The sequence below is a fragment of the Neomonachus schauinslandi genome, chromosome 13, assembly GCF_002201575.2.
Source record: "Neomonachus schauinslandi chromosome 13, ASM220157v2, whole genome shotgun sequence".
Classification (NCBI taxonomy): Eukaryota; Metazoa; Chordata; class Mammalia; order Carnivora; family Phocidae; genus Neomonachus; species Neomonachus schauinslandi.
This window is the reverse complement of record NC_058415.1, coordinates 27,997,712-28,019,407: the sequence shown is the minus strand read 5'-3', so window position 1 is coordinate 28,019,407 and position 21,696 is coordinate 27,997,712. Positions and strand designations below refer to the sequence as shown.

The following is a 21,696-nucleotide window of genomic DNA, read 5'->3' as shown; positions in this document are numbered from 1 at the left end:
CCCCAGCAAGCCCCTTAATCCCCTGTGCTCTTAAAGCCCAGCTCTTCCTGAAAGCAGGGGTTCTCAATGGGGAGAAGGGGGTGTTCTGCCCCCAGAGGACACGTGGCCTTGTCTGGAGACAGTTTTAGTTGTCACAGCCCGTGGGAAGGGTGCCACCAGCATCTATGGGTAGAAGCCAGAGATGCTGCTAAATATCACACAAGGCACAGGATGGTCCCTGAACAAAGAATTATCCAGCCCCCAATGTCTGTAGGGCAGAGGCTGAGAACCTTCTGGTTTAAAGGGAGGAAGGAAAGATGTCCACGAATCAGACACTGTGCTAGGTATCGTCCAATTCTCAAGTCACTTATTTCCTCAAGACCCTGTGGGGGTAGCTATCATAACCCCAATTTATAATTAAGCAAGTTGCTGCTCAGACCCATAAAAAAAAGTACCCACATCCCAGTGACAGACAAGAAGCTGTGGGCACCCTCAGGCCCCTGTGAGGGCAAAGCCCAGAGTGCCTGCAGTGTGGGGCCCCTGGGGCTAGGCTGGGCCCTCCATAAAGCCCCCTTCACTTCCTTCCATCCCATCTGGTCTCAAAAATCACCTCCTAACCCTAAGAGATCTGCAAACACGGGGAGCTGTTTGGCTGGCAGAAGAGCAGATCTGAATTCCGGAGGCCCCAGGAAACCAGCAAGGCCTATCAATGCTTAAGAACCACCCGGGACTAGTGTGTCACCCTGGCTTCTTCTGCTCCATCCGTGGTTCCTGCCCTCAAGGCCCTGATGCCTCCCCTCCATCCCCACAGCCCAGAGGCATCCCCAGCCAGGTGCTCCTGCGGAGCTTCCTCTCCTCCCCGCCAGCCGGCTTCTTTGCGAGGGGTGGGACGCTCAGACAGGGGCCTGGGGACAGAGAGACACATCACAGAACAACACACTACAGTCCGTTGCCCATAACCACATCCGACAGGCAGGGCCTGCCCAAGAAAATAAGTGAACGGCTTTAAAAACAAGTCCTATAATCACCTCTGAGTGATGCTCGTTCAATTTTACCCTCTCATGTAATTAGAGTTGACAGTTCCAACAGCTGAGAATGGAAGTGGGGGGGCTAAGATGGAGGGAGGAGGAAGAAAAGTAGAAAAACTGAGGGAAGGCAGAGGAACAGCGAGAGGAGAAAAAGAACATAAGCTTAAAGTTGATCAGACAGCTCAGGAATCAGATGACATCATGACCAATGGAAGAGGAACCCCCAAGATTTGGGGACCCTCTTGCAAATCGGGTGGCACTACATTCGTGGAAGCCGCTCTTCAGCATCATTCTAGAGAACCTCAGACGGGTCTCGGGGCAGGCAGCACGCGGTTGTTCTCGGATTTGGCAAAGCAGAGTTCGTTCCTGTCCCGCCGCAGGGCAGCCGTGGGCGGACCTCAACGGTCCTGACCCCCCAACCCTGTGCCTCCCCGGCCCCGCCACAGCCACGCAGACCGCACTCACAGTTCTAAGATCAGGATGACATCTGTCTTGTTTTCATAAACCTCATGTAGGGTGATGACGTTGGGGTGCTGGATCTCCTTCAGTATGCTGACCTCCCGCTCGATGTCCTCGCGGCTCACGCCCCGCCGGCTGGATTTCGTCCTCCTTTTCTTGATAAACTTGGCGGCATACTGTAGACCAGTGCTTTTCTCCCGGCATTTCTTCACGACTGCAAACTGCCCACTGCAGACAGAGGATGAGAGGTTACAGGTCATTTACACATTTCTTTATTGCTCCCTACAAAACCCAGAATTTGAGCACGGATGTGGCAAGGATGTGGCATGGTATGAGCAAGGAGGGGCCACGGAATGGTGAGTAGGAGAGCCCGTGGTGTGGGAAATAAACAAATCAAGCAGGGTTATTTCTTAAGTACGCTTCCATTTCATTAAACCTGTTTCTTTAAGAATAATGTTGCAAGCAATACAGATAATCTTGTCTTGAAGAATATTTTACTGAATGGGGAATGATGCCTCCATTTCTGTGCTTCCTTCCTCCCTCCCATTTCAGACTCTGGGATAGCAGGAAGGAGCTCCCCAACCTGACCTCCTTCTGACAAGCCTTTCTCCTGTATGTCCAGGGAAAACAAGGGATCAAGATGAGCGAACTGAGAAAAATACATAGAGCCCTGCCTTCAGTGACCTATTTCTAGCACGAATATTTATCAATTTAAACATCCAGAATAAAAAAAAAAGCTATGTATTTTGTTCACACCTCAGGGATTGATTAGCCATATACACTTGATATTTGTTGGTGGCTTCTCCAGCATCACCTCCCTCTCTCCTTTCTAGGGATCCTGCACTTCTGAGGATGCTGACTCCACACCCCACCTACAGATATGCATCTTGTGACCTAGGCTAAGCCAATCAGTGTACTGTATCTTCCTGGCTCCAGTGACAGGCACATGACCTAAGTAAGACCTTTTGGAGAATGCAGAGACAAAGACCTTTTCTGAGACTCTTCTCTCTTCTGGATGTGAACACTTAACTACATGACCCCAGTCACTGCTTCCAGCCATCGTGGGACCAGGGGGAGGTCCACTCTTGGTTTAAAGCCAACCATTGCAGAGGCAGAGCCAGTAGAAGAAAAGGAACCAGGTTTGTGGTAACACTGTGAAATGGCTGGATCAACCCTAGCCTGAAAGCCATCTGCCTTTGGATTTTTCAGCAACAGAAGCCAATAAATTCCCTTTACTGCTAAAGCCAGTTTGATTTGGGCTTTCAATTTCTTGCAGAGGAAAGCATCCTATACATCCTATGCCACGGCATGGAACCAGAGCCTCCTACCTATACATAAAAGAATCACAGAACTTAACACTAAATGATAAAATGAATACATAAGCAGGGAAAGTCTTGAGAGGTCAGTAAGCTACCCTGAAAGTAAGTGAAACACAATACAAAGGACCCTTCCTGTATTAATGCTGGCACCTCGCTTCTTCCCCAGAGCCCAAAGTAGGGTGGATCCACCCATCACAGGATCTGTATATTTCTTGGCAGATGCTGGAGAACTGCTATATAGAGAATTATCACAGTTATTTTTAACTAGCTTTATTCTCACATGAAGACAAAAGGGGGAGAGAAAATCAAATGAACAGTAACATTTCAATGTTACAGAATGGATACTTGAATACATTACTCATTTACGTCAGCAGCAGAGGTCAGTGAAGAAAAACACATAGTAAAGGATTATTTCTTTGGCACTGCCAAATTTTTGCACGACAGGTTATTAAGACTCTCTTTCCCCCTGCAGCAGAATAGAGAGGCTGAAGATAAATCACACCAGAACGATAACACCAATTGCCTGTAAACTCACGACCTTAAAGAGCCATGGGATCTGTTACGACTGTATTACAACATCTTCCGTTTTTTTCTGCAGAGCAAAGAATTGGGCTTTTTCTCTCTTGGAGGGTGGAAGTGGGCAGCAGAGATGGGGCTTATGGGGAAGGAAAACAGCCTGACTATAGAACAAAGTCGGCTACTACTTTGCAGAGTCTGATGAAGTGGTACTTACATTCCCCCTTCTCACAAAGAGGGTATCATGTCCCAGCTGAGAGCTCCCAAGGGGTCCCAGGATGTCGGGTGGGGCAGTGCCCTGGTCCAACCCAGGACCTCTGACCCACACACAACCCATGCTTCCAGGGGCTGGGCCCATGAATGCCTGTCAGGCAAGCACTGTAACTTTTCTCAGGGGCTGTAAAGATTCAAGGCAGACTCAATGGTTTGAATCACGTTGCTTTAAACAACAAAACCAAAAAGCTAGGAGAGACTCAAAGAACGTAAATGCAAGCCTAAATTCAAAGACTATCCCAAACTGTTTTCCTACCAAATGTTCCATGCTGACCTTTCCCCTTTTAATTAAATCTGGAACCCACTCCTTCACCGGTCAGTCGACCTCACTCACACTTCCGGGTCCCCACGAGGGGAAAGCAGGTAGGAATAAGGGCCTGCAGGTGGGATAGAACCTCCTGCCCAGGAGAAGATGTGTTTCTAATCCCATGGCTGTGGCTAAGGTCCCAACTAACGCTGGCTGCAGATGGTCGAGAAGGTGTAGACTAATTTCAAGGACCACTTTTCTACACCCATCTCAATGCTATCTTTAAAGACACCTTTCCTATTTATCTCTGACTATCCAACATCTGCCCCACCTCCTTGCTCCGACCAGTGCTCTTTCCTGCACCTGAATCCACCGAGCACCTCGGATGTTTTCTGCCTATTTCTTGCCCATTTCCACTCTTCCCAAGACTGCAGCTCCACGAGGACAGAGGCCTGTCAGGCAGATCTCTCATCCCCCGAGGCATGGGATGCAGGGCTCCTCCAGGAGCTCATGCATGATGCCTATGCGCGGCTCTTGACTTCTGGATCCAAAGAACCAGAGGTGTTAACCAAAGACACTTCACTGTAATTCTGTAGCTCTGTGTGGGGCTGAGGGCACAGGCTGCCTGTTTGGGCTGGTGCCCCGCCCCGCCTACTAGCTACGTAACTGGGGGCTTACATCCTCCTTGACCACTCTCTGCCTCAGTTTCCTCATCTGCCAAGTGGGTAGAATAATAGTGCTTACCTGGGAGGGTTCTTGGGGTGGAAAGGACAGATTAAATGAGCTAATAATACAGGGAAAGTGACTGGAACAGCGCCCAGCAGTATTATGTCCTCAACGACTATTCGCTATTACTCATCTTCGGCAGTGGGAGCCACAGTCACGAGCTTACAGTCTGTGCGTCAAAGCTCAAAGTGCTGCAGTAGGCCTCCAAGTATCAACCTCTCAAAACTGCCAGCGGAAAAGAGCTCTAAGAAGAAAAAACTGCAACAGGGCTGTACTGTGTTTAAGTGTGTAAAACTCAAGCCAACCCTGGCATCTGGCTTCAACCTTCAAACACGACATCCCCGCCCCCGCACCCCCCCACCCCCCGCCACAGGCTGGGCTGGTGGTGAATTGCTGCTCCCATCCTTTCCTTCCTGAGCAGCGGCCCTTAGCCCCCCAGCTCCCTCACACCCACGTCGGGGGCTAGGTCCTCTTTCGCGATCCCCCTCCCCCAATAATAACAACTGAAAAAAGAAACAACAACAAATTGTTTAGGCTTTTGGGGGCAAGAGCTTCTAAATCATGGGATCCCAGAGAAACAATCCGATACTGCTGCCAGGGTGAGCTCCTACAGGGCAGGGAGGAAAGTAAATGCCCACCGAGAAGCAGGGCCACCACCGCCACACATGGGGAGCGGGGTGGGGGCTGCCTGAGCTCCAGCCTCCGTCCTGTTACAAACACCAGAGGCTCCCCAGTGACAGACACCCCCATGGACAGCTGCAGCGATGGTCCACGGATGGGGGAATGCAGCTTCGTCCCTGGAAAACAGAAAATGCACTGTATACCGGGGACATTTAAAGGGACAAAACAGAATACAGGTGACCCTCACTTTTTGCAGGATCCGTATCTGCAAATTCACCTACCCCCTAAACTGTACTTGTAACTTCATAATCAACATTGGCAGTGCTGTCACGGTCATTTGAGGATCCGAGTCACCCGCGGTGCACATGCCCAGCTGTCACAGGTCAAGGCGACACTCTGCCTTCTACGTCAGCTTCCGGAGAGTAAACAAATGTCCTTTAAAGAGTCCGTTTAGTGACAGGCTTTTTTCATTTTTGCTTTTTGTTGGTGATTTCACTATTTAAAATAGCCCCCAAAGGGTGAAGTCCAGCGCTCATAAGTACAGAGGCTGTGATGGACTTGTGGAGAAAACATGTAATGGATAGATAAGCTTTGTTTGGGCAGGGCTATCAGAGCTGTTGGCCATGAGTCCAATGTTAAGGAATCAACGATGTGTATTACATAAGACCCTTTAACAGAAACATACATGAAACAAGGTTATGCACTGATCTGATGATGGAAATGTTATGAACAGAGGCTCATAGAAACTTAACCCTGTATTTTCTCCAGAACTAACGGTCCAGTATTTGCTAATTCAGTGTTTGCAGTGAAATCATAGAACATAACTACACCACAAATAATGAGAATCGATTGTATGTTGTTTTTTAAAAATGTACTCATGTTTTCTGTCACCTAATAACTGACAGAACAGTTTGTTGGACTAGGTACAGCCAGCCAAGTTCACTTTGACACAGAAACTTTCAAGTAAATGTAATAAACATGTATTAACCACTAATGGCCAGATCTATAACAAAGCCAATGAGACACATCCCACCTTAAGGAGTTTTATACTAACAAAATTTTTTTTGATTCAAAAATAATCATAAATGTTATCAAAAAAAGAAAACTTTGGATAAAAGGAGCAAAACTTCATAAAGAACAACCTGCCACCTAATGTCTTTGTCTAACTCATTGATCTAATCAGATCACCTTGTACTCACTCAATGAACTGTAACCAGAATTCTATGCAAGGAGTTTTACACATATGACCTTATTCATTATCACAACCCTATAAGATTCACATCACCATCAACTCTTCCATCAATGAAAAAACCAAGCCTTAGAGAGATTTTTTTCTAGTTACCTCAAATCTTTCCTGTAAGTAAGTTCCACACTTGCGAAGTGAATCCCAAGTGCATTTGCCTCCAATGCTCCAGTCACTGAACCCCGTTGCTGTCCCAGGCCTATGTCCATTTTGTTTGAAATACAAGCCCACCCCTGTGAAGTTATAGATGGGTTTACAAATCATTTCAGGAAAAAGCTTTGCGAGGGGGAGGCACAGAGAGGAGGGCTGTGGTTGAATGCAGTTGGGCAGTGTTGCCTTCTCCTCCCCACTGAAAACTCAGGAAGTGTTTTAACTAATTAAAACCATTGTGTCACCATGCTCTGAAGTTCACTGCAATAAAGAGTAAGTCATGTTTGTGTGTGTGCTTCCGAAGCACTATACTAACAATTAGAAAGAGCCACAAAAGATTCTCAAGGTCAGCGCACAAGGATGGCATGCACACATTTGTGAAGCATGTGGGCTTTTATAGGTCCATTGTACTTCTTAATGCATTACAAGTAAAGCTGTTGAATGAACTCTGTTTAATCCAGTCAGATTTTATTTTCAAATTCATTTATTTGTGGGACTTTTGTTCACTTGGGGAAAGATGGGATGAATGTACAGTGTCAGAGGTGTTGCATTCAGAAGGGAGGAAGAGCAACCTGACTGAACGTGACAATGTGTTGTACCTTTGTGCTGGCACCTAACCTAGGGGCTAAAATTTTCATTGCTGACCTTGATCTAGACACCACATTGGAACAAGCTCCCGCCCAGGAAGGTGGGTGCCAATTCAGAAAAAGGGGGCTAAAACAGTATACCATTTTTTTTGTTGATTTTAAATGCCTCTTCCCAGCATATGTAAGTTAAAAATTATTTATGGTAACTATTTATTGTTATGAGTTCCCTATATTAATGCTGGAAACAGATCTGGCTTCAATCAAATGATAAGCTCCATCTCTCCCCTCCCCCCAAGACTTTGCAATAAGGTTTCTAATTAAAGCAAAATAATTTCTACTTTTGAATTCATGTATCAACCTTCGGTACAATTTGAGTGCTGGTTATGGGCCATTTATTTTTCTTGAAGATCTGCACTGAAAGAGTATCAGTGGTTTGAATCCTGCCTGAACACTGGAATTACAAGTCTTAAATAAGAGATGAGGTGACAGAAATGATTTTTCAAGGATGAGTTCACATTGACGGCAGAGGAAAAGACCCCAAAGGGTTTACAGACTAATGGGAGAGACAAGCACATAACACCATAGTATGGGATGGGCCATAAAAAGGACATGGCCACTGTGAAGCACCCCAGGGGAGAACATGAGGTCAGGCTGTCCTGAAGGTTGAACGCCAGCTGGGAGGTGAAGAAAGTGTGTGGAGGAACGGTGTCCAGGAGGAAAGAGCGAAAGCCGAGCTGGAGAGGCATGGAAGAGCTGCTTTGTATTTCTGAGAGAAGAGGGAGCGGTGGAGAAGGGTGAGGGCAGCCCCACAAACAGGGCCCTGCACAGTATGGAGCAATGACAACCCCAACTTGGCCAACAATGTGGGAACGCAGTGACCTCCCTGAGCCTCAGTTTCCCCATCTGTATGAGAGTGATGCCAACATGAAATAGGCCATGCATGTGTGCTGGGTTCTCTAAGCACATGGAGCTCATGTAAGGGATGAAAATTAACAAGCTGTCTCAGCTTGGTACTTCTCAAAGAAGCAGAGGGGACAGTGTGTTTCAGAGGCTGAAAAGCAGCACCAAATTTCTGCAACAACTGTGAAAGCTCCATATTAAGTCTCTACACTTTTTCCCCCCATTAGGACTCAACCATTTTGGATGAAACCTATTTGATTTGTCCCCTTTGGTCCCCAAAAGACCTTATGGCTTTACTTAGATGCTGAAGTTTTAGTCTGCGGCTAAGCGAGGGGAAGCAAACCGTCCTTTGCAAAGATGGCCTCAGTCACTTGTCTTCCAGCTCACATGCTCTCCCACAGCGTGACCTCGTCTCTCCCATCATGAGGTGGACTCTCATCCTGGTCTCCTGGAATCTGAGACTTGTTTGACCAACAGAATGTGGCAAAAGTGATTTGGGGACTTCTGCCTGGTTCTTGGGGCACACGTTCTTGGGCGTTCCCTCTTGGAACCCTGCCAACAGCCTGGGAGAAGCCCGAGCTATGTGGAGGTGTCCCCATCCACAGCTCCCTCCGAGCGGACAGCAGCTTTAACAGGTCAGCCGGGCGAGTGGACATTAACATCTGGCCCATCAAGTCTTCAGATGGCTCCAGCCCCAGCCGACAGTGTTGTGCCACCTCGTGAAAGACCCCAAGCAGGAACACTCGGGCAACCCACGGAAGCATGAGAGAGGATGGTAAACTGCTGCTTTGTGCTTCCCCACTTGGGGGTGGTTTGTTATGCAGCAATGGACAGGTAGAACAGCCACGAAAATATCTGGGATGGTGGGTTTGACCCAAGACCTGGGAAACTGTGTAGGGGAAGGATTCAATACGGAGGGTGAGAGGCCAGCAGGTGACCAGGGGCACAAGCTGGCATGATGGGAGGGGAGGGCATGGGAAGGAGCAAGAATGCCCAGGCCATCTTGAACGCAGCCTCTCCCCCCGCCGCCCCTGGGCCGCGTCCACACGTGGGGCTCATGTTTCAGGTTCTTTGCTCCTCATCTTGGCAGCAGTTCCCTATCTTTCAAAGAAAGCTCTGCAGCAGTTAGGAGGGATCTCTGTGTCAGAACCAAAACTGACAACAAACCCCAAAGGCTCGCACTGAAATGCCTTCACAGATCCCTGGCTGAGCTGTGCTCGCCACTCGTCTCCAGTTTACCTTCTCTAGTCTCTGTGGGGAAGCCGGTCCCCACCCTGAAACACAACACCCACCGCCCCAACAGGACTCCGTGAACACGCTGCTACCTAATCCTCACTCTGACTGTTCCTCACGCCCAGGGCATTCCCACGGCGCCAGCGATGCCAAGGAGGAAGCACTTCAGTCCGCCCAGTGGAAGCCTCCCCTCCCATCCTCAGCCACCAGCGCACAGAATTCAGCAGACAATGAAGGCTAACCCTTCCGGGGACTGGGAACTTGAGCACCAAGTTCAATTCCCTTGGAAGACTTCCGTGGTGCAGCCCAAACTCCGAGCTGCCTCTCTCTGCCCTTTGAGAAGCTACACACGACAGGAGGGCAAAACACCTTTTACAAAAACACCAAAGCCAGTGATGATGATGATGATGACTAAAAACACACAACCCCTCAAAAATGATTTTAAACTGCTACCAAGCTCAGTCAAAATGGCACATGATTGGTCGCTCAGTCGGTTAAGCATCCCACTCTTGATTTCAACTCAGGTCATGATCTCAGGGTCATAAGATCGAGCCCTGCGTTGGGCTCTGTGCTGGGTGTGGAGCCTACTGAGGATTCTCTCTCTCTTCTGCCCCTACCCCCTAAAATAAAAATAAATAATAAAAAAATGGCACCTGATCTGAAGAAGGGTTCCCCCACCGATAAGAAAGCAGCACAGGTTGCCAGGGTATGGACAACGAGAGGCAGGGTTTACCAAGGGCATAAACACCAGCCTATCATCCTGGGAACCAGAACAACACATTTGAGTCAGGAGTGAGATGCGGAACTGGAAGTGCTGCCCAAGGGCGGCTGGGAGATACTGGAGCAGCACGCTGGGGGGGGAGGAACTGAGCAGAGAGTGGACCCCTTGGGGAGAGCAGCCTCCTGGAGGACAGGACCACATAGAGAAGTCCACGCCCAGGAGAAGAGAGCAAAAGCCAGGACCCAAGGCAAGGGTGGGCAAGGATCTGGCTTCTCACACAAGTATGGTGTTGCCAGTGGGTCAAAGAAACCAAAAACACAGAGCATCAGGCAGCTCGAACAGCCTCATTATAATTAAGGAATTAGCAAACCCCAGCAGGTGAGGACTCAGAAATAAGGATGATTAGAGAGGTAGCAGTACATTTGCTCATTCCACTTGTCCCTGGGCTAGCTCTTTGGACGGGGACGGTCTGAGATGCATCTGGAAGTGCATTTCCCAAATAAACAGATGCTACTTGGAGAAAGGGTGTCATGGGTCAAGCAAGTTTAGGGAAAAGTCACACAGGTCTCTGTACGCAGGACTCGGCAGACTCTGCCCTCTCCAAGAGAAGGGACAGCATTCAGCGTTTCAGAGGGTTTGGGTTGTTGGCCACAAAACCCTTTTTTGATTTTTTTTTTTTTTTGCTTGTTTTTTTTTTGTCATGGAGCGTTTTGAAATTTTGAAATCCAAGTTTTTTAAGGAAAGTCCGCTTTAGTCTTCTCTCCCAGTTAAATTCTTCTTCAGAGCTGGGGCTGGACTCTGTATGCCCAGTTTCCCTTTAATTTTCAACCCAGAACTGCATTTGGAGGTTACTGCCTAAGGCACACACCCTCGGGGTGCGGCGGGGTGGAGCTGAGTACAAAGCTGGCCCTGGCAGGGTTGAGAACCTTCGGGACTCTGGCCCATTAGAAGGGTGGGGACCGACGGAGTCAGGCCAGGGAGAGGAAGCCACCTGCTGTTTTAGGAGTGAGTACTCCTCTGCCTCTTTCTGGCTATTGGTCTGGCTGCTTAGAGGAGATGGGGACATGCACGATGGTCTTAGGCCTGACACAAGCCCAGTACCACTTGAGACTAAGTTTTCTTTTCTTTCAGACGGTCAGCTGGGTCGGGTATTGTGGATAGGCACTGAGAGCCGGCAGGGTAGGTGTGGAGAGAGGAGACCCCAAGGCAGAGTGCAGTACTATTTGCTGGTCAGTTCATAGGAGAACTCTTGAGCCCTACTGCCACCTGGGACCACGAGAGCCACCACTGAAAGCATGTGGCAATGATGGGAAGGAGCCCGGACCCTCAAACCCCTTAGAGCGAGTCCTCAGCAGCCTCCCGGGCACTTGGCTTATGCAAGCCTAGAAGCAACACTGCCATCTTGTTCTGGGGGGGCGGGGGGGGCAGTTCCTTTGGTTACTGTAACTTGTGGCCATATCTAATCTTGCCTGATTCAGACATGGTGATGACTTCAGGAATTTACAACCCACAGGGCTTAACCAGACATTTCCATGTAACAGATCTGCAAGTGCTATATATGATGGATGGAGGTGTGCAGAGTGGGGTCCCGTGCTAGCTGAGGGCTGGGAGCAACTCCACCCACCCCACTCAGCACCACCTGGGCTACCGAAATCAGGGCTGGGCACAGAACGCGTGCTTGGTGTCTGTTTTTTGTTTTTAAAGCCAAAGGGAAAGCAAAAAAGATAACAAGTATTGGAAAAGTGTCATTTGATGCAATCTAAAGAGGACCTTCAACAGACAAATAAAACAAACAACAATACTCCAAATATTTTTCTCCAAATATACCAAGTCCCACGTTGGAATCAGGACTGCCCTTTGAGTCCAGTATTACGGAGAGTACAAGGCCCTTATAAGGAAAGGTGTCACACCAGGATCAGCCCTCCCATTTAACCAATGGTGATCACGACAGGTGACTGCAGATCTGGGCTTCCTGCCCCAAGACTGTGTTTGAAACATGGAGTGGGGGGTTGGGTTGCCCAGCTGAAACTCAGACGGGTAAGTCCCTTGTTCACTCATTCCGACTTCAGCATGCTATCCCTTGGGCCAATCCCATTATGTGATCATCCTGACTTTGTCACATCATCCCCTTTCAGCTTCTGGGCTAAAGTTAACTGGGTCATAAGGTAGGATCTGTCCTCCACTCAGCAAGCTGCTCTCGGGGGAAAAGAGCTGAAAAAGAGAGCAGGAGGTTCATATAACTTCATGGGGCAAGGGAAGACAAACAGGAGCTGAGCTGAAGTCCCTTATCCCATGACCAAAAAAGAAAGATTCATTCAGGGTGCAGAGATTCAAGATGGGGAAAACTAGCCAAAGGTAACAAGAAAGGTAAAGTTCAGCCGAGTCTAATGGGCACACGTAATCGTGCAAATACTACACCGAGCTGCATGGATTCAATGAAGCTTCTAGAAACTGTGTGATAATCCTCCCCGAATTGTACTCTGCCCGGTTCTGGAACATGAGAGGCTCTTCACAAAGATGCCTGGATGTTTGCACATCGCAGCTTAGGTAGAAATACTATTTGCTTGTGTGTTTTCATGGGCAAGTTTCGTATATGTGCTGTCAAGGTGAGCATGTCATGGGCAGGTTTGGGACCCTCCGCCATGCTTTGTCACTGGAAGGATTAACTCCACCTTATCCCAAGAAGCCAGGCCTACACTGAAGGGTTTGGACCTGAGTGCCTTTGGAAGAAATGCAAATATGCTTGTTGTGACATGGCTTCCAGTGCATTCGGATGACCGATGCGCTTGGGAGACCCTGTACACAGGCCCGTCTGGCTCTGGAGACTGAACACAACTGAGGGGAGCGGCTTCTTCATGGTTCTTCTTCCCAGGGCTTGCAAGAATCACAGGCCCAGGTCTCGACAAGGCAGCCAGGCTGGGAGGAGTCCTTTATACAGCGCTCCTGGCCAAGTCCTTTCCCGTGATGCCTACAGATCCACTACCTTGGCTCCGAATCAGGTGGGGACTCACCTCACAGAGGAAGTGTGGGGAGAGGAGAAAACAGGTAGAGGGCCGAGGGGGTCACCTCAGGCCAGGCAAGGGATTGGCTGGCAGGGAAAGTCACTACTGGAGTTACCTGAAGAAAGAGCCACGCAGATGAAACCGAAAGATGATAAGTTAAAGAGAAACCCAAGCTCCCGGGAAGTCTGAGTCTTCCCTCGGTGGAAGCAGAAGTCCCTGGAAGCCTGCCACGTGGGCTGACCTCACCCCTGTGATCGGACCTGAGCAAACCTGCAGATTATCATCAGAGGCAGCGGAGGGCTGTGAATTCCTCGGCTGGGAGACAGAACACCCAGATGATGTGACTTCTCCCCAGAAGTGGGACTTCTGAGGAGCAGGTGGTACCAACCAGGTCTTAGGTCAAACACTAGAGAAAGTGAAAAGCACCTCGCGTGCCTGAGGGATGAAAGTGAGACCTCCCAAAGCAGGGACTGCACACCCAACCCCCTTTTTGTGGGGTGTCACTTCCTAAGAAACTGTGGAGTCTGAGTTCAGGGGGAGTCGGAGTGATCAGCCCCAGAGCTTCAGAAGCTCTATCTGATGGAAACACAACTTTCTGGTGGGAGAGGCAGGGGAGGGAGGCATCTCAGCAGAGAAGGGGCTCCGACCTCTACAAAGGCCCCTGTCAAGGTGTGGTGGGAAGCCCCTCTGCTTGTGGGTGCCCACTTCCTCAGCTGCAGGATGGGGGGCGAAGGGGCCCTGCACCCCTCGCCACCCAGACGGCCTCTGACTGTGCAAAGATGAGTGAAGCCAAAACACCTCCCTCCAGGGCCGCATGGTCCTGCCACTGGGTTCAAGAGCTTGTGCTGACCTGCCCTCACACGGAAACACCTAGGCCAGGCAGGCCACCCCGTTTACATCCACCACAACTCCCAGGCAGGCAATAAGGCTCTAAGGAAACCAGGGCTACAGGCCCAGGGCAGCGAAGAATCGAACACACACTCGTGATGCCCCAAGGCAGGCGCACCACCTCAGGCCGCTTGATTAGGCTTTCCGCTCTAGGTGCTGCCTTCCACGGCTTCTAGATCAACCCCCGAAGTGAGGGTCGCTGGTCTCCAGCACAGTGAGGTGGCTTCATGGTGTTGGAGAACTCTGGGAGGGAGGTGGTGGCTAGAAAGCTGTAGGAGGCCAACACATGGGATTTGCAGCTTGCTTTCCACTGAACAGGCGAGTGACTGGCACAGAAATAGAGCCCATGTTTCCAGCTACTTTACAATTTGTCAGGCATTTGTAAGGGATACACTACCAGTGACTCTGTTTAGAACTACAAAGAAGTAACACTGGAAGAATCAGCTTACCAAATGTGAGCTTCCTAACACTCTACCAATAGATAAGCTTAAAAAAAAAAAGCTAATGTTTGTATCATACCTGTACATAGGATTCTTTCTGAAAATTAACAGCCAGGAAACTAATATGGTGCATTCAATAAAATTTTTTAATTAATACAGTTGACCTTGAATAACACGGGTTAGGGCAGCAACCCCCCACAGAGTTGAAAATCTAAGTATTAACTTTGACTCTCCAAAAACTTAACTACCAATAGCCTACTGTTGACCAGGCCTTAGATAACATACACAATCAATTCACACATTTTAGAGATATTATATGTATTATATACCGTATTCTTATAATAAAGTAAGCTAGAAGGAAGAAAATGTTATTAAGAAAATCATCAGAAGAGAAAATATATTTACAGTACTGCACTGTACTTATTGGAGAGAAAAAAAAAAACAAAACCCATGCATAATTGGACCCACACAGTTCAAATCTGTGTTGTATTAGGGCCAGCTGTACCTGTTGACTCTATGACCTTATGGGTCACCCTAAAACTATATGCTGACTACTTATCTGTTTAAATGTTTCCGTTGACCCTCTACACTTGGAAGAACGGCTGCTCCAGTAATTAGAAATATCACAAAAGATGTCTCATCATTTGCTTTAAGAATATTCTAGCTCTGGGAAGTCTATGTGCATTCATTTTTCTCCATCATTTATTTATTGGGCTCCAGCCATACGCTCAGTCCCAACAGGCCCCCCTGGCAGTTGCCTACCTACCTCAGAAGCTTGTTAAGGGGACAGTGTATTCGATCTTGTACATTCATTTGAAAAGCAAAGGTGTATTACAGTCCTCATATGGGCTATTGACAATTAAGGGAATTCTCCTGGTCTCCTTGGAGCTAAGGTCCCCTTGGGCCTAAGTGCTTTACGTAAGCAGATACCTTAGACCATAACTTCAGGTAAGTGAGCACGACCTAAATATTTTTAAAATAAGAATTGTCAATAACCATTTAGCAATCACTGGCCCTTGAGAGGTCAATGCAATCTGCAAACTCCATGAGGTCAGATTCCTAAAGAATGGAAAACAGGAAGACAAGACCCATGACCTCGTAGGAATACCACAGAAGAGCACAAATTATTCAGGAAGCCCAAATGTACTAAGATTTGAGAAAGAAAAAGAAATCAACATGTAACAGAAGACAGACAGAAAAGGGCTAATAGTGGATGGTATCATAGTAGGAAATGAATGAATTCTTTTGAGCTTCCATTTTTTCCCGTGTGAGGTCCATGATCTTTACTTAGGAAAGAGTTGGGAAAACATTGGTAAAGTGGAACTAACTGAGGCTTCAGTTAATAAAAGGGATAATAAAAGGATGCCTGGCTGGGCATTTAAAAGAAATTCCAGTCTGCAGGTCTGAGAATGTCAAACCTCAGGTGGCTGCAGCAATCTCAAATTATTGCTGGCCATCTTGGACCAATGTTGAGGAATGACGCTATACCGATGTTCAAAAGAAGACCAAGCCGGCTCGGTCTCTAAGATCAATTAGCTTGTTATTAGTCTCCAGCAAAAACTGAGAATCAATTATTGATCAGATGAATTAAAAACAGCAGGTGATCAATAGACAGCACAATCAGCAAGAACAATCTCCCTGCCTCCAACTGGGTTGTAAAATGAGCAGGAATAAGAAATGATACAGACAAAGAAAATGTTTTGATTTCAGCAAGGCCTGTGACATAATTTTGCATGATATTTTTGTCGATGAACTGGTGAATCACCATGTGGCAGGCTAGAGAGCTCTTGAGTTTAGCACTGTCCTGGTAAGACGTTTCTCAGTATATCAGATGAAGGCATACTTACTGCATTTTTTAAGAACTAGTCTAAGAGCAATGGCTATAATCACTGATAGAACCTAGGATCTGAATTATCCCTACTGAATAAGAAAATTCATAACAGAGATAAACAGAAATCCCTGTATTTAGGTTCAAAGAAATTAACCTCATATGACAACAGCTCATACAGAAAACAACGGACAGTTCTAGCTGATCACAAATGACACAAGCCACATCACTGCCAACACCAGTTGGCATGGCACCAGCATGTTTGAAGGGTGCAATGCTCCTGCACTCAGTCTGAGTCTGGGCCCCAGGCTGGGCACTTGCACTTGGTAGGAAAGATGCTAGCAGTGTAGGTGGCAGGCAGGGGGTGGGGGCAGGGCAACAAGGAGGTTTGGCTTCTGGGCAGGAGAACTGTTGTTTTCTGAAAGGTTGTCAAGAGGAATTAGGCCATCAGCCAGGAATGAGTGGAAGGAGGGACAACGGTCTCTTAGGTGTTTTCTAATCTTCAGATGCTCTGCTTCTATGGGCTGCAGAAATCAAGGCTCTGCTGTACTGTTCTCCTCACTTAACTAAAAGAAAACATATCATTGAGTACAGTTGAAATTCCACAACAGAATGTCTTCTCTATGCATTTTCTGAATCTCTATTATCCTCATGATCTCCCCAGATTGAAACTCAAAGTAAAATCCGTATTTCCATCAACTTCTCTAGGCTCTTTTTAGAAATATATTTTATGCACATGGGCCTTAAGATTAACTTTGCAAAGTGACAAGAGAGTACCCACAACCTGAGGAAATGTATCTTGAGGAGGGTAAAATGCTAAGCCACAAGATACCAGTACTGGATGCTGACCCCTGTGCCATCTAGCAGTGGGAATGCTAATCTAATCCTTCAACATGGTCGTTTAGGAAATTAAAAAGAAATTGAGATCAATAATGCTTACCTTATAGGACTGCCCTAAGACTCAAAAGTGGTGAAAAGATGTAATTGTGTCTTATATATTCCATTCTATCAAACAAATATAACATTAATATTTGGAAGTATTTAAGTGATATCACAGCTGGGAATAAAACCACCATGTCTATGTCCAAAGACTCCTAATGGGTCTCAGGTCAGTCTCTAATATGGGATGATGAAAGCAGAAAGGAAAAAATTCTTCTTCTTCTTCTGTTGTTGTTTTTTTTTTTTTTTTTTCCTTAGAGAGAGAGAGAGAAAGAGCACAAGTGGGGATGGACAGAGGGAAAGAGAACCTTAGGTAGGCTCCACACCCAGCGTGGAGCCCTACATGGGGCTCAATCTCACAACCCTGAGATCATGACCTGAGCCAAAATCAAGAGTCAATGCTTAACTGACTGAGCAACCCAGGCACCCCAGGAAAGGATTCTTTTAAACAGGATTTAGAAACAGCCAATTCAAGTCTTCCAAAACTCAAAATTAAATATCCAGACAGATTAATCTTCTGCATGACATTTTGACTCATAAACTCTATTGGCAGAGGGCCTGGTTTTGAATCCTGGCTTTTCCACTTAAGAGCTGTGTGTTGTTGGGCAACCTCTCAACCTCTCTGTGGCTCAGGTTTCTCATCAGCAAACTGAGCATAACAACTGCATCTACATTAAATAGTTGTTATAGGGATTAAATGAATTATACATGTCAAACTCTTTCAATACTGCCTGACTCATAATATGGACCAAATGCTTGCTACTGTTATTAGAATTATTATTGCACATAATTGCTTAAAACCATCTACATGTCTTAGGCACATGTCAAGACTTGTATATTGTCCTATTAGAGAAAATAAGAGAAGGAAAAACCTATCAAGTTCTTCCCCACCCTGTTCTGGAAAAGCCATCTTGAACACAGGCTGCTGAGTGTACCTTCCGTGAAGGCTGCTGGCTTCAGAACACCTTAGCACGAGGGTAGGTGCTAACTGCTTGCACTTATAAAATACCGAACTATTCAGGGTAAAGATAAGGAAAGTATGAGTACAAAAATGGCAGATTTCCACATCCTGGGTCCTTAATTAATATTGTGAGGTCTTTCTGGCCTAACTGCCTCAGGAGAGGATCGTCAAATTCTATGAGGCGACCTCGCCCCAAGGCAATTATAGCCCGTTGGTCCATCTCTTGGACGGTCATAGAACAAAGGGTCTAATTGAGGCCATCTGAGGCTGTTGCTAACTCAAGTTTGTATGTGTTCCAAGAAGCCTCAAATTTCTCCAATTAACTTTGCAACCTTGATCATTCAAGTCCAACATTCATCATGCGTAAGAAAAATAAGATTAGCATCCTCCAGAAATGCTCCCTGTCAGAAAACAAAGTGTTAAAAGGAAAATTTAAATATTCAAAGAAAGTAGAGAATGATCTAATCTTGTTTTTTCTTCCATTATTATTTTGTGTGTGCGTGTGTGTTTATTTTAATTCCAGTGTAGTTAACATGCAGTGTAATATTAGTTTCAGGTATACAATCTAGTGATTCAACACTTCCATACATCACCCTGTGCTCACTTAAATGCACTCCTTAATCCCCATCACCTATTTCACCCATCCCCCCCACCCACCTCTCTTCTGGTGGGCCTGGTAACAATCTGTTTGTTCTCTATCATTAAGAGTCTATTTTTTGGTTTGTCTCTCTCTCTTTTTTTCCTTTGTTAGTTTGTTTTGTTTCTTAAATTCCACATATGAGTGAAATCATATGGTGTTTGCCTTTCTCTGACTGACTTATCTCACTTAACGTTATACTCTCTAGCTCCATCCATGTTATTGCAAATGGCAAGATTTCATTCTTCTTTATGGCTGAATATAGATGTGTGTGTGTGTGTGTGTGTGTACACCACACATATATATATGCACCACATCTTTTTTATCCATTCATCTATCAATGGACACTTGGGCTGCTCCCATAATTTGGCTATCGTAAATAATGCTACAATGAACACAAGGCTGCATATATTCTTTTGAATGAGTGTTTTCCAATATATATAAATAACTTCTACAACTCAACACAAAAAAACCCCAAATAATCTAGTTCTTCCATTTTTATTAAAGTAAATGTGAAATACTATCATCCATCTGCTACGAAGGCAGGAAACATGGAGGAAAGCTTCATGCCTGGTCGCTAGCTTTGAAACTGTCCACATGAGCCTGACAACAATGAATCAGGCAACGTGAGCAGCTACTAGAACATCCCATGTTCCCTAAATCCACACCTTTGGGTCTACCTACAAATCCATGGAACTCACATGATGAGGACAAGGAAGGAGTTCTGACCCTGATGCACACCTTCCCACCCTCTTCCTCCAGCAAATGTTTGCTCAAGGGATGGATGAATCCATTTGTTCTGCCTTGGAATTCCAAATTTCTCCGGTTAATTTTTGATTCATTGGCCCAATCACTAAAGAGAATATTAATTAGATGTTTTTCATCACTAGATCCATAGAATTTGATAAAGACGTATGTAAACAAACTGAAGAAGGCTGACTTTTACGATGCTGAATTAACTTTAGAAAGGTTGACTGACATGTCACTATATAGCTGGTTCAGAAGAGTTAATGTTAGGGGCGTCTGGGTGGCTCAGGCATTAAGCGTCTGCCTTTGGCTCAGGTCGTGATCCCAGGGTCCTGGGATCGAGCCCCGCATCGGGCTTCCTGCTCCGCGGGAAGCCTGTTCTCCCTCTCCTACTCCCCCTGCTTGTGTTCTCTCTCTCGCTGTGTCTCTCTCTGTCAAATAAATAAAATCTTTAAAAAAAAAAAAAAAAAGAAGAGTTAATGTTAGTGGTTCAGGGTAAAGCAAACGGAATTGAACGTTGCACTGGTTCCAAACATACATACTGTTTAAACAGAATAAAATTTCACATTAGAAAGCTTTGAAAACTTACTATCTGACTATATTAAAGGTCAGTTCAATTTCCATTAATCTATTTAAGTGCTAGTGTCAATTATTTGTTCAGAGGGTGTGTCTAATAATTTTCTGCTACAGGGAGTGAATTATAAATATGTAATCTTCATAATTAGGACATACATGTACACTTAAGTTTTAAGCAATGGACATATTTATAAACTAAAACAATGACTTATTTAGAACAGAGCTGTCCAAAAGAAATACAACGCAAGCCACAAATGTAAATGCCATGCGCAATTTTAAATTTTTGAGTAGCCACATTAAGTAAAAAGAAACAGGTAAAATTAACTTTTAGAATATATTTTATTTATCCCAGCCTATCAAAATATTTTTTTAAAGATTTTATTTATTTATTTGAGAGAGAAAGAGAGCATGAGCGGGGCATGGGGGGGAGGGGCAGAGGGAGATGGAGAAGCAGACTCCCTGCTAAGCAGGGAGCCCGACATGGGGCTCGATCCCAGGACCCTGAGATTATGACCTGAGCTGAAGGCAGACTCTTAACCGACTGAGCCACCCAGGCGCCCCCCAACATATCAAAATATTATAATTTCAACATGTAGTCAATAATTAATTAAAAATTATGATGCCGTATTTTACTTATTTCTTGGGGGGGAGGGTGGCGCTTAAACCCCAGTGGGTGTGTTATACACACAGCACATCTCCGTTTGGACTGGCCATACTTCACGGACTCCACAGCTGCAACTGGCTCGTGGCTGTTGTGACAAATGGCACAGCCTCATGCTAATTTTACAGCTCTAATATAAAACTGGGACATAGCTTGATTATTTTATTTATAGAAGGAAAGTGGAAAAGATACTTGAGAAGTCACTGGGAAGTGAACCATTGCTAATTTGGCACATTAATCATTGGAAGATGAAAGATAATACGGCTGACCTTATTAGAAGAATAAAGAGACCAAATGTCTCTTGGAGACCCAGACTGTGTATTCTAGATATATTATTTATTTATTTATTTATTTATTTATTTATTATTTTATTATGTTATGTTAATCACCATACATTACATCATTAGTTTTTGATGTAGTGATCCATGATTCATTGTTTGTGCATAACACCCAGTGCTCCATGCAGAACGTGCCCTCTTTAATACCCATCACCAGGCTAACCCATCCCCCCACTCCCTCCCCTCTAGAACCCTCAAGTTTGTTTTTCAGAGTCCATAGTCTCTCATGGTTCGTCTCCCCCTCCGATTTCCCCCCCATCATTCTTCCCCTCCTGCTATCTTCTTTTTTTTTTAATCTTAAAACTATGTGATTACACTTTCAACTCTTCATTTATGTGCACTAAAACGGTTTCTTTTAAAACTGTTTTTTAAAATAATGTTATTTATTTATTTGAGACAGAGACAGAGAGTGAGAGAGAGAGAGCACAAGCAGGGTGAGGGGCAGAGGGAGAAGCAGACTCCCCGCCGGGCAGGGAGCCCAATGCGGGACTCGATCCCGGAACTCTGGGATCATGACCTGAGCCGAAGGCAGATGCTTAACCGACTGAGCCCCTAAAATGGTTTTCTTTTAAAACACACTCTGCTGTATGGTGCACAGAAGTCAATTGGACAACCCACATGTTCTAACCAGCATTTATGTACTTGAAGGCATTTACCAAATCTCCTTTCAGCTTCTC

General features: G+C 46.0%; 1 protein-coding gene across 1 annotated transcript in view; it reads right to left on the bottom strand.

Moving 5' to 3' along the window:
- Nucleotides 1–1,468: 1,468 nt before the first annotated feature.
- The window catches only part of LOC123326510 (death-associated protein kinase 1-like), a 94,334-nt gene continuing 74,106 nt past the window's right edge, over nucleotides 1,469–21,696 (bottom strand). Inside the window, exon 2 of the mRNA XM_044920751.1 lies at nucleotides 1,469–1,694. Within this exon, the coding sequence (XP_044776686.1) occupies nucleotides 1,469–1,694 (226 nt within the window). The remainder of the gene's footprint in view (nucleotides 1,695–21,696) is intronic.